Source organism: Balearica regulorum, chromosome 3 (assembly GCF_011004875.1).
Source record: "Balearica regulorum gibbericeps isolate bBalReg1 chromosome 3, bBalReg1.pri, whole genome shotgun sequence".
Classification (NCBI taxonomy): domain Eukaryota; kingdom Metazoa; phylum Chordata; class Aves; order Gruiformes; family Gruidae; genus Balearica; species Balearica regulorum.
The window spans coordinates 59,948,480-59,961,061 of NC_046186.1; the positions used below are offsets into that span (position 1 = coordinate 59,948,480).

Genomic DNA, 12,582 nt, shown 5'->3' on the forward strand with positions numbered 1-12,582 from the left:
ACCTTGCAAAACCTGCACAGGAAAAACAATATTCTGTATTTGTTGCCATTAACCTCATTCCATCTTCATTCATCTACTTGTTTACTTCGATTTAAAATAATAATCTCTTCAGACATTATATGCAATGCCAAGCTATGAAAGCAACTGTATCTACACTTATTCTCGAATGCTGTCACAAAATTGTTGTAAGCCACCTAAAATGATAGCCTGAAGTATCATATGATTTAGCTGGTGAAGCTCTTGCAGGAAGAAGAAAATCTCTGGCTATTCTAGTTAGGAAAAGCGTACTAGAATCCAGTTATTTTCAAGCACTGCTGTAGACAGCCAAATCCTAACGCAGTGTAAATTAGGCAATTCAAAAAGGGAACGACAAAACCAAAACACTTCAAAATGATGGATGCTTCACAAGAGACTCCTGTAAATGCTCACATACTTGGTTGTGGGAAAAAAATCAATCTACTTCTTCTGTACACACCTGCAATGGACAACAATAGGCCCTGCACTAGGAGGGTTAGATAATTTGACTCTCCGTATGAAGGAAAGCAGGCCTGTGGCATTATAAGGAACTCCATGATCTGGCCAGCCGGTGAAATGAAACTGTTTAACTTCACGGATTTCGTTGTAGCCCCTCTGTAAAAGGCAAAAAAAAAAAAAAAGTTATGAAATTCAAAATATTTCATACACTAGATATTCTCTGACTCAATAACACACATTGATAGAATCTACATGCTGTTTTCATCGTTTCACCAGTTATTTAAATCAAAAATCATACAACGCTTGAAGATGTCATTTTTTTTTTCATTTTGAAGTCTGTAATTTTTACTTTTCCCATTAAGTATGTCAGTTTTGCCTCGTCAGATTTTTTCTTTTAACAGACTTAGATGCAATTCGCATAGATTTTCAGAAGTTTTTCTAATTAAGACAGTGGCCTGGCTACATTTACAGGCAAGTATAATGATTTACCAGAAGACTACAACTGTATCACGCATCTGGCATTCACAGAGTTTGTTCTTTGATTAAGTGAGATTGACTCAGTGGCACTCAGGGCAGAGTGAACGGAGATGAATGACAGGCATGACTCAAAACCCGGGACTTGTGGTCAGCACAGAAGCGTGGCTAGAGAGAAGAGATGACTGTCAGAGAGTGGAGGGTAGCAGTCAACATTTTTGGGGAAATTCAAAGTCCCACAGTGTTTGGATAGTTTGGCATGTTTGGATAGTGCTGATGTAATGCATTCCTCCCACGGTGAGGTAAGGGTGCCTACTGTGAACCTGCTAACCAGACAGAGGGACCTGGTATTGTACAGGAACGTGTGCAAACATAGCCTCCTCCATACTCCTTGGAACAGTATTTTGACGAGCCCTTTCAAAACGTGCTCACCCTTCCCAGAGAGAAGGTCCTGACAACGTACTCCGCAAGGGGCTCCATCTCTACACAAGTCACTTTGAAGTCACCGTAAACTTCTGTGTCATCAGGCCAGTACTTGTAACACTTGACCTAAATACAAAATGGGAACGCATTTTACACCAAAAGAAAATAAAAGCTTGAGGATACGTTACTGCATGTACTGCATTACACCACATTTATTTCCAAAATGACCAAACACTCATGTGGCTTGTCATGGCTAATGGTCTTTCTGTCAAGTTAAGCACTAGCTAGAAGGAATTTCCACTGCTTTATACAGTTGTACTTAGATGCCAAATTCATTTCTAAATGAGCATTTATTTTTTTTTTTTTAGTGCTGAGCTATGGAATACATTTCCACTCATGTTAAACTCAGATGCATTTCATATCAGTAATCAAACTGTTGCAAATAATCCCAGATACTTCATATTATTCCCTGAGGGATGTGTTACTGCTAAACAAATAAATAATTTGCTGATTTCTAGCCACTGATGTAGAAGCGTGTTTGCTCACTAGTCCACTTACTCTGCTCATTTGAGTGATTTAATATACAAATCTATTTTGCTGAAATATGAATTTTGGATTCAGACAATTTTTCACTACTCACGCAAGCAAACAACAGCATCAGACTTCTTCAGAAGTTAGCTTTGGTTTTACACAATACTGTAACCCACAACAATGTCTGGACTACCAACTGTCACCCTTCCCTTCCTCTCAGGATGCGGGGGCTGTCCTTCACAAGACTCTTCTACATTCTGCTGATAATATGTCTTGTCAGCAGTTTTTTCTTTAGGCTTGTAGCATTAAAAGAAAAACAAAACAAAAACTTACTCTCCCAACTTCCACTAAATTCGTGACCATCACAACGCAAGCTGATTGCTCCTGCCATATCATTCTCCAAAAATCATACACGGTCTCATGGACTGGACCTGTAAGAAAAATTCCAGGTAATACTGTGTAGCAAAGTATCAGTCATAGTCAAAGTGAATGCTAAAAATAAAATCCAGTGCTTTTCAGAACTGACACACACAAATGCACTTGCTCAGAGATGAAAGCTTTGTGAACCCACATCATCATACCATCATGCGAGTTTCCAGACTATATTGTTGTTTCTAACCAATGCCGAATCTTCTCAGTTTAACTGAATTACCACTTGAAAGAAATTAATAGCGGGTGTTTCAAGTAGCAAAAAGCCAGAAGTTGCTTGAAAACTACAAGGACGCAGCAATGTGTGACCGCATCTATAGTTACATTTCTAGATTTGTTTTACATTTGTTAAATATGAGGTGTTGAGTGTGAGTTTCTTCAGACGTTCACGGAGGAGATGCCTGCGCCGGAGCGAAGCATCAGTCGGGAGGAGTGGGGGTACAGATCCTGTGTGCTTACCCTCTAGCTCCCAGCACAGTGCGCAAGCACGAGTAGGGACTGAGGCATAAACTTCCCACTGAAGGGTATTTAAACTAACTTAACTACTTTTCTGTGAAGCAAACGAGGAGCACTTCTTTAAGCTTTGCCTCCTGCTCTGCTGCAGAGACAAGACATGTTCAGTTGAGTGACAGAGGCTTTCACCCTGTTACAATCGTCTCAGAAACAGCTCCCTGACCACAGTCCAGCAGTGGTATAAATATTACTGAAGACCCAATCATATTCCTTCATGTGCTAGATCGAAGGCTGCATACTAAAGCAGCAATAAATTTTTGTGTCCTTTACATTATGTGCAATGATTTACATAGTAAACCAGAAATAAGATACAAATGTAGACTTAACTGCCATAGAGAGACCTGTTTAGACAGCACTTACACAAACATAAAAAAAAGTGGACAGAAATTTGAGTATCCTGCTTTAAAACGAGCCTTTAGTTTGTCTTTCCTGTGTGCAGCTACAATCAACCCAGGGCACAAATAACAGGATATTTCCAGCCAGATATCTGATTATAGTCACAGATCAAATAATGACACATCTAAATCTAATTATTTTTACTTTAATTCACAGCCTCTGATATTTCAGTGCAATCTTAGATTAATCTATTTCTTTTTCCTCATTGTGAGGAGTTTTATCAGAAATACAAAACAAATAATTTCCATAGAAATTCATTTTTCCCTCTAACTCCCCTTTTTATTAGCAGGGTGTTATATGATAAAGATTTCCCTCACTTCTTCCTACAAAGAGGCTGTGTCCTTCTCTGGCCTTACTTTACCCAGATTTTCTGAGATAGTGTTTAATTTATCATTACTATCTTCACTGTCTCCATCCTGGACTAAATCCTAGACAGTAAAATAATACATTGTAATATGGAAAGAAAAATGCCTCAAGGCAGGTTGAAACTGTTCTCTGTCTGTATGCCTCTCTTCTCTATTCATCTTCATAACTGGAAATCATGGTAGTCGCTTCCAACTTCATCAGCTGAATTTACCACTCAAAGAGTTCCTCAATATCTAATTAACATGATAAATTAGTGCAATTTTTGCATTTATTCACATTCCACCTGAACATGCTATGTTAATTTACCATAACACAAGATGACGACTCACAATATTGGATATGCTTTATTTTCATCTACTTCCATTTTACCAAAACACTGCTGGACAGTAGAGAGAACACTTGTTCGGTTTGATTAATGCTGGGAGATTCTTACCTTGGGTTGCAATGTAGTGACTTGGCCTCTGATATCCCTAAAACAGCAATATAAGTTGGTTTGAGTACCATATTACTAAGAGAGGGGAAAATAAAAGCATAAGGGCACTACAGAATTCTTATCTCTAGACAATGTTTTCAGAACAAACCAGTATTTAAGAGCAGGATGAAGCTCAAAACCTAAAAAAACAGTTAATACTGAAAAGGTTCGAATGACGACAGATAAAATGGAAATAAGAACATCTGACTTGAACAGACATTGTGGTGTACCGGGAAGGAGTATTCTAGATGGGTCCCTTGGACCTAAAAATTAGTCCTCCATTGACATTACCTCCCTAGTCGAATACATTGGGGCATCTATTTAAAATTTAGCAAAAATTGTCTTTGCCACCAGACTATCTCAAAAGCTGATCTGTGTTCCCAACTTAGCCAATATGAAAAAACCACACACCTTTTGTCTCCTTTTAAATAGAGAATTATTGTAAGGCACAAAGAGGTATGTACCTGAGCCATAACCAATGGGGACAGAGCTGGACACTGTGGCGTGTGCACAGAATCAAGGTCCTACTGCAGTGGAATCTTCTGCAAAATACTTTGCGCTACTGCACAAAGTGTGCATCAATTATACTGGACAAGATACACACAAGTATATACACATACATATATATATATGTAGTTATACAGATATAGATAGATAGATAGATAGATAACCCTACATGACTAAGCCTTTCCAGTTAGCTGGGTCTATGCCAGTTCTAGAGGCACTGTAGAGCATTAATTGCCTGCATACAAACTACAAGACAGAGCTGCTGCTCTTGAGGAAATGAGAGTCTATTTTTGACCAGTGCCAGCAACATTAGCTACAAAGAAGAAGGAAACTTTAGTGAGAAGACAATACAGAATTTCATAATGTGAAAATGTTAAAGAAATAACTCCAATTATTTTCTAGGTTACAGTTTTATTAGGCCACTTGATTCACGTATTGCATTATAGGGGAGCATGAGTCCTTGGATTCCTGGTATTCACAAGATGCTACTAAAGTGAAGGATTTCAATGTACCCAAGGAGTTTATATCCTGTTCCACGAACTGCTTCATTATCCTGTATAGGATGAGAGCACCTTCCTCTGGGGCTTATGAAAAAACTTCTGAGTATCTTACTCTTGGCTTTACAAGAGACCAAGATCACATTAAATGACTAAAAAATTTCTCCTGGAGTTCTTAAGATCAAGTCCCAGCTTCAAATTATGAAAGTGGAACCTGTGCTACACTGTTTTATACTCAGTAATGCTTTCCAGAAGAAGGTAAAAGTGTCTCTTTAAAATTGCAAAGTGCCAGTTTTAACTTGTAGCTTTCCTGTCTCGTTATAATAAGATTCAATTTACTCCTAAATAAGAAAATCAATGTTCTCAAAGAACTGGAATTATTACAAATCTGGAGGAGTTTTCTTGTTTAAGGCCCCAGGCAAAATATCACAGGTCTAAGACTTCACAGAAATTGCCATGTTAAAATATCAAAATAAAAAGACAGCAATATACCTGGAGCTAAATGTTTATATCCCGGAAAGTCAAGAGGGTCTTAAATAATTTCTCAACTAACAGTGAACAGGAAAAATTAGTAAGGTGCAATTTTAAAGAAAAGTAACCAAAGCCATGTATTTTAAAAACACCTGTACTAGCTATTTCAGTATCTTTCGAATTACTTTGGAATTACTTTGAATAAAACAACCTGTTTACTCCTAATGTGTTAATTAGATAAAAGTTATATTTTGTTAATTAAAACACCTGGCAGAATTTGTTTGAATTTCCTGTTTGTGTCAGGGTTTTTTACTATTTATAATTTAATTTGTATTTTAATCAAAGTATGGAATTTCAAACTTTAGAGGTTTGCCACAGAAGTGACAAAAGTTATACTGTGTTAAAATATTTATATATATATATGTTTGTGTATATACTTTGTAATACCTAAATTAGTACCTTAAGACAAATGTCAGCTAAATATTGTTTGCCTAAATTGTTGTTAAAAACAAACAACAAAACAAAACCCCTCAAAAGGCCATCATCCCTCCCTTTTTGCCAAACACATATTATGACTACTCCACAGGTACATTTTCAGACGACTACAGTACAGCATACTATCCAGCTTCTCACATATAAATGGGAAGGGGAAAAGAAAAGCTAGTGGCCAAAATCATCATCAAAAAAAAAAAATGAACAGCAAATTCTCTTTAACAGATGGGTTCACCTGAGTTATCTAACAATATCTAATAATATTCAGAGCTATGTTAAAAGGCTAAATTATCTTTTCAAAACAGGTACAAAAAATATTCACACAAAAGGAAATTTTTTAAAGGAACAGATGAGATATATTAGATGAGGCATGCATAGTTATCAAGTGATAAAAATAGAAGAGGAAAGTAATTAATAACAATATCTATATTAAATATTTACAATAGGATGCCGTTATTCACATATAGTGGTACTTACATCCCTGTACAGCCAAATCTACAGCCCAAACCAAAGTCAGATGTGAAAGAAAGCACAACAATGTCAGTGAGTACTAGGACGTAGAACAAGGAAAGTGTACATTTTGTTCTTAATAAAAGAAAGCTTTCAATAAAATTGTAGGCATAACATGCAATAGTTTCACATAGAGAAGCTGGCAAATTGAGAGGGAGAAAGCTGTGCAATCCACTCACATCTATGTAGTTGGCATTAATGTAATCTGAAGATGGATCATCTTCAACAGGTTGCAAAATCACCCTGGAGTGGTCATCTGTAAAAACCAAGTGGTTACAGTGCCTTTTTGAAGTGTGATTTTTAAGTAAGATATTACGGTAAGTCATCTAGAAAACCAAAATCCGCTGGCACAAGCACCTCACAATTTACAACCCTTAAATAGTAAGTGTTTACACAGAATTACAAAGAACTATTTCGTCTGAGGTCTCCAATTACTCCAAAAACATTCACTAAACTTCATTAAGTGTAGCTGAAAGGTATCACACTGTTACACGTGGTTAAAAAGACACAAAGAAGCCAGGTTACTTGCTCAAAGTCCCTTTCAAAATCAGCTCCACTGATGGTAATCTAGAAAACCAAAAATCCTGATTACTGTTGCCTTACTTCCGACCCCAGCCTGCTTAAGTTCATATTGAGACATTAAAAACAGTAAGGAAGTCACAACACAGGGGTTAGCAATGCACTTGGGATTCGATGAAGAGGTAACTCTACCCGTTCAGGGACTTCTCAGGTAGCGTCATTCCTGCGTGTTCAATTGCATTTGCAAAACAATAACAAATTGCGAATTAACAGAATTAACATCCAAATGAGTGCTAGCTTGTTGCTGTTGCATGCTTACCACAGCTTGCACAGCAGAGATGCAAATGTGAAATTCAGCCGGAGTTATAAAAGGAAGAAAGTTGAACTGTGAAGGACAAAAAAAAAAAAAAAAATGCTGGAAAAGGCACTGTCCTCCTTCTCCGCTTGGGGTATTAAGCAGCTATGCCACCGGAGACTTGTAAAGAAAGAGAGAACATGGCACAAGTAACACACGCTCAGACCAAGCACACCAGTACTCACATGCTATAATGTTTCCATAGCGGTTCTTTGTTCTGTTTTGATCCTTCTTAGCGACATCCCAAGAAGCTGACTGCCCCTCAAAGAAACTCTATAAATAAAAATGTTCCGAAAGAAAACATTCTGACCATTAATTTATCTCCAAAAATAACAGTTTAAAAGAACTGCCCTGTATAAAGCAACCTCAGCTTTACTTGTCTGCTCTGGTCACCCAGACGGCACCACGGTACAGAAATATCTCTAGAGAAGAAGGGAGGCTCACTCCCTCTGACTGTTATGGGTCAATGGGCAAGTCACTGAGGGACTCCAGAGGGATTTCAAATCCTGAAATCGCCGGAAGGCAAAACTTGCTCAGACATCCTTGCTATGGAGGAACAACAGTAAGCTGAGAAAACACAGGGAGACCGATCACCCTTCTTACAAGACATCATAATGTATAGCCTGTTTACTACAGCATTACACTGCTTTCCTCATATTGCTTAGTAAAATGGCTTTTCTTCCTACAGAGCCATCAGGAAGCCTCCTTGGCCAATATTTATTGTTCATGTTGTTTTTCCTCATATCCCTCCCTCTGGCCACTAGCAAAATTATTCTACATTTTTGAACTCTTCTTAAGAGTCTGATCTCTCAGTAGTGATAGAAGCAGCTTTTATTCCTCCTTGGGTTTTTCTTCATTGCCCGCAGATATTTTACAGCTGTTGCAGGTCTATGCTATTCTTTCCTTCCAGATGTTCTCTTATCCTGACCTGGGTGAGTTAGCTCCAGAAAGTACAGAGTAGCCATGGAAACAAAACTTTAATGCACGCTCAGAAGCCCAAGCCAGGGCAAAGATGTCATATAAGGTAACAGAAGAAGTAGCAAGTAGGAAAACACCTGATGTGGCATCAGGAACCACCACCCCCCCAGCAGCGGTTGACACTTGAGCTTAGCCCTGAAGTTAGGCAGAGCATAACGAAGCGTAATTAAGTAAAAGAGAGGAAAAGAGAATAATATTCTTTTAAAAACCACACATTTATTTATTCCAGTTCTTATGTTACAGTAGAGACAGCTGCAGAAAGGAGAGAAGGTTGAAAACTGAGTCAGAAGAGATTAGAGAAAACTCATTTTAAACCTAGCTGTATTGCGTGCAACCTTGGCAGTCCCATTCCTATCTTTACTGTGTGTGTCCTGCCTGATATTCTAATTCCAAAGAATAACAACAGATTCAGAGATCAGAACTGAAATGAAGCTGTACTCATTATCTACCTTCAGTGCCGGGAATTTTTTGCTTCCATTTCAACATTAAATTGTAAGTAGACATGCTCAGGCAGGTCTAATCAGAACTTCAAGAAGTTCCTACCCTCGGCATGTCTTTACTGCTTCTCAGCTGGAGTTTAGTCCCAGTATTGCCCTATTGAGATGCTATAATAAATCATGAGAGTGCTTCCAGTCAGTGCTTCTTGCAAAACTAGCCAGGTTAAATCTTTACTTTAACCTAATCCAGGAGATTCGCACTGTAGATGGCTCAGAAAACTCACATAACTGGTTACAGCATTTCAACTAAGAAGCAGCAACAAAGAGGTGGTAACTTCTTACAATAAATCAAAATGATTCAGCAGGGCATGTCTTCTTATGCCCTAAAGAATACAGACAGTGTTTTTTCCAGGCACTTGTAATGGCACAACCATCGGACTCCACTCACTATTTCACTTTTGGGTTACATATACAGGAATCTTATGCCTGCTTATCTTTATCTGTTTTTCACTTAAACCCATGACATTTAGTTGCATCCTTTTACAATGCAATGCAAACAAAAGGCTGCACCTTTCAAAGGGATTTTTCCTAGCAAAAACCCACCACTGAAGATCTCACCTCATACTCCTCTTTAAATCCATAGCTGTCAGAGGTCTTCATTAGGTTAATGTGCTGCAGCAGATCAGCCACTCTGATGGCAGGGTGCAGCTGCCCAGTCTGGTATGGGGACTCAGTGCCTTCACAAAGGTAACGAGGAACATCCAGGAGCCGGCTGGACTCTGCTGTTGCACTGTGATTTTCATCTGTGTTCACAAGAAATCAATGCATTAAGTACCTGCGGGGCAGTAACACCTGCTGCTATACATATCAACATCTATTTTCAACCTCTTCCTTCAAAAACATGTCTAATTTCTGAGAACACAAAGCACTTACTCTCCAGCACATAAATACTGTGAAGTACATAAAGGAATTTAACTGCAAACACATACAAAAGTTTGCAATCCTTCATCCTGCAATAAAGATGTCTGAAGGGCATTTTATTTGAAGCTACAAAACTTTATGACATTAATGTACTTGGGAACACCAGCCTCTATCACCCAAAGTAACTTTTTTAATGGCTAATATGTATCAACAGCAATACTACACCTTAAACAATAAATTAGAATAACTCTGTAGTGGTATCGGCACATCATTTGTCTAAGGCCAACAAACAGTAAATTGAGATCCCAGTAAAAAAGAGAAGCAATTATGCTACCACTTCAGAACACCACCTCCATTTGGGAAGATGAATCAGCACTTCAGAGTGGTCATTTTAACTCAGGTCTTTCAGCAGCGAAATGAAACTGTTGACTGTGCTCATTTCAGCCACAGTTTTTGCTCTGCATAAACAAAGAAGTCTCCTCTAATGCCCTATGCTACACCAATCCTCTTATCAAAACGGAATGTCAAAGTTGCACGAAGTGATTGCATTTTGTCAATCCCTTCTGTGAAATAGGTTGTTGTTTGTTTTTTTAAAAATTATCAAGCAGCAGTTCAAATGAATTTACTATTGTTGCCCAGAGAAGCTGTGGCTGCCCCCTCCCTGGAAGTGTTCAAGGCCAGGATGGATGGGGCTTTGGGCAACCTGGTCTAGTGGAGGGTGTCCCTGCCCATGGCAGGGGGGTTGGAACTAGATGATCTTTGAGGTCTCTTCCTACCCAAACCATTCCACGATTATAGAAACACTCTAACTGAAACCTTTTTGGAAAGTAGCTACCAAAATGAGAAGTGGGTAGCAGGCCCCTCTTCCACTTCTTTGAAATCAGTTTACCATTTTCCTTGCAAAGGATCCAGATTAGGAAGTAAAACACCCTAGGAAAAAAATGAACACCTCAAGGGTTGGATTGTCTACAATTCCACCAAAATGCAAATCCCATTAATGCCTTCTGAAATGAGATCTCCTAGTAAGAAGCCCGATTCTCTGAACTGTCACACAAGTTGCTTATTTCAGTACATTTATGCCTCACTAAACTGCCTAATAATGTGAGTGACATGCAGCAGTCACTTTTTAGTGTTACCCACATTAAATCATACACATTTCAGAGCACCTCAGGATTTGCAGTTTTCCCCATTCCTTGCAGTATACTTACCAGTAATAGGCACTTTAACCCATTGAAGCAGCAAAAAACAATGAGTGAACAGAACATAAGAAATTTATTTCAGGACTACATTAGAAAATGACTAGAAGAAAATGACATTAAAAGTTGTTAAAGCTTCACAATAGGTAACAATGAAAGCTGTTTTAGAAATATAAGGGCCACATTATTATGCCATCAATGCAATGATAGGGACTTGAGAAAAGCAAAACTGTCATACTAACTTAGTGCTAATGTACACAGAATGGAGAGTAGCATTAATAACCCATACATGAAGAAAAAGAAACCTAGTACAGCTAAAAAGTAATAAGGGCTTCATACAAAATAACATGTTCTATAATTTAGAGCCCATAAAATTTTGCTCATTTCTAAAGAAAACAGAGGAAAACTGTTTTGTGATGCTGGGCCAAGCAAGGGCTATATGGAGGTGGATGGAGTAGGCCAAATGATCCAGTTCCAAAGCAACAAGTTTACAGGTACCCACCCCTTCTACATGGTGTGCCCAAAAGCTTTTCTACTTCTATTTCAGTCCACACAATGAAAAATACTACCTCTTCCAACTACCATTGCTTTGCTTATACCAGGAAACTATCGTGTCCAAAACATTATTACCAGTAGATGGAAATACAGACAGGAACTATTAAACTGTTCTTCAATTAATTCCTTGTCCTTGCTGTTCACAGCTGCCCGAATCTCTGTCTACCACAATGTAGTGGCAACACATTGACCTTTGGAATATGCTTATAGCCTAAATGAGCTATTAGGAATAGCTTGACAAGAATCACCAGACAGTATCTATGTAGCTTGTAAGTGTCTGAAATAAAGCTAAACGAGACAAGATGATCTTAGAAGGATTTCAGGAAAAGACTCATCTTCTGTAAGTCCACTGATCTAATTTTGGTAAGTATTCAGAATTACTGAGCCTAGCCCTCTGCTCTTTCAGGCAATGGTGCTATTTCACCACCGCTCATAAGCTTCTTAAACCATCTGGTTAGGTTTTCTTGGGCCCAGAGTGGAAGGCTCCAGCATGTAACTGCTCTGACGGTTATAAACTTTCTAAGATGCTACTGTAGTCAAAAGAATGGCATTTGCAACATTATCAAAAGGAAATGGGCAGAACATGACTTGATAAATCTCCCACATGGTGAGTATACCCAATTGACAAAGACCGAAGACTACTCACAAATAGTGATGTGCTGTCATTCTCAGAGGACACTTTACATGAAGATCTGCAAAGGCTCCTCCTGGGTATACCCTCTACCAATCTTTTTACTCACAACTTGCATAATGGGATAGAAAATACCTTGACAGTATGGGCAGAGGGCACTGAGTGGTAACGCACCACAAGCACTTCACGAGTACAGGGTCAGATTTCAAAGTTATCTTGATTATTTGGGAGACAATGCAAAAATCCGCAAGGTGAATTAAACATTGAATGCAACATAGTGTGTGTAGGAAAGGGAAGTCAAATACGTAACTACAAAACGGAGTAATGGACTGGGCAACAATAACTGGGATTTTAGCAGGTAACTCAATACAAGTCAGCAACACAAGCGCAGTAAAAAGGACAAAATACAATTCAGGTAGCAGGAACACTGCAAAT

At 38.5% G+C, this 12,582-nt stretch overlaps 1 protein-coding gene across 1 annotated transcript in view; it reads right to left on the reverse strand.

Moving 5' to 3' along the window:
- The window catches only part of PTPRK (protein tyrosine phosphatase receptor type K), a 419,243-nt gene that overhangs the window by 14,420 nt on the left and 392,241 nt on the right, over positions 1-12,582 (reverse strand). The window contains exons 19-26 of the mRNA XM_075748050.1: positions 9,463-9,647; positions 7,615-7,702; positions 6,735-6,811; positions 6,523-6,540; positions 4,040-4,076; positions 2,236-2,333; positions 1,381-1,497; positions 476-630 (exon numbers count right to left, since the gene is read on the reverse strand). Coding sequence (XP_075604165.1) covers positions 476-630; positions 1,381-1,497; positions 2,236-2,333; positions 4,040-4,076; positions 6,523-6,540; positions 6,735-6,811; positions 7,615-7,702; positions 9,463-9,647 — 775 coding nt within the window. The remainder of the gene's footprint in view (positions 1-475; positions 631-1,380; positions 1,498-2,235; positions 2,334-4,039; positions 4,077-6,522; positions 6,541-6,734; positions 6,812-7,614; positions 7,703-9,462; positions 9,648-12,582) is intronic.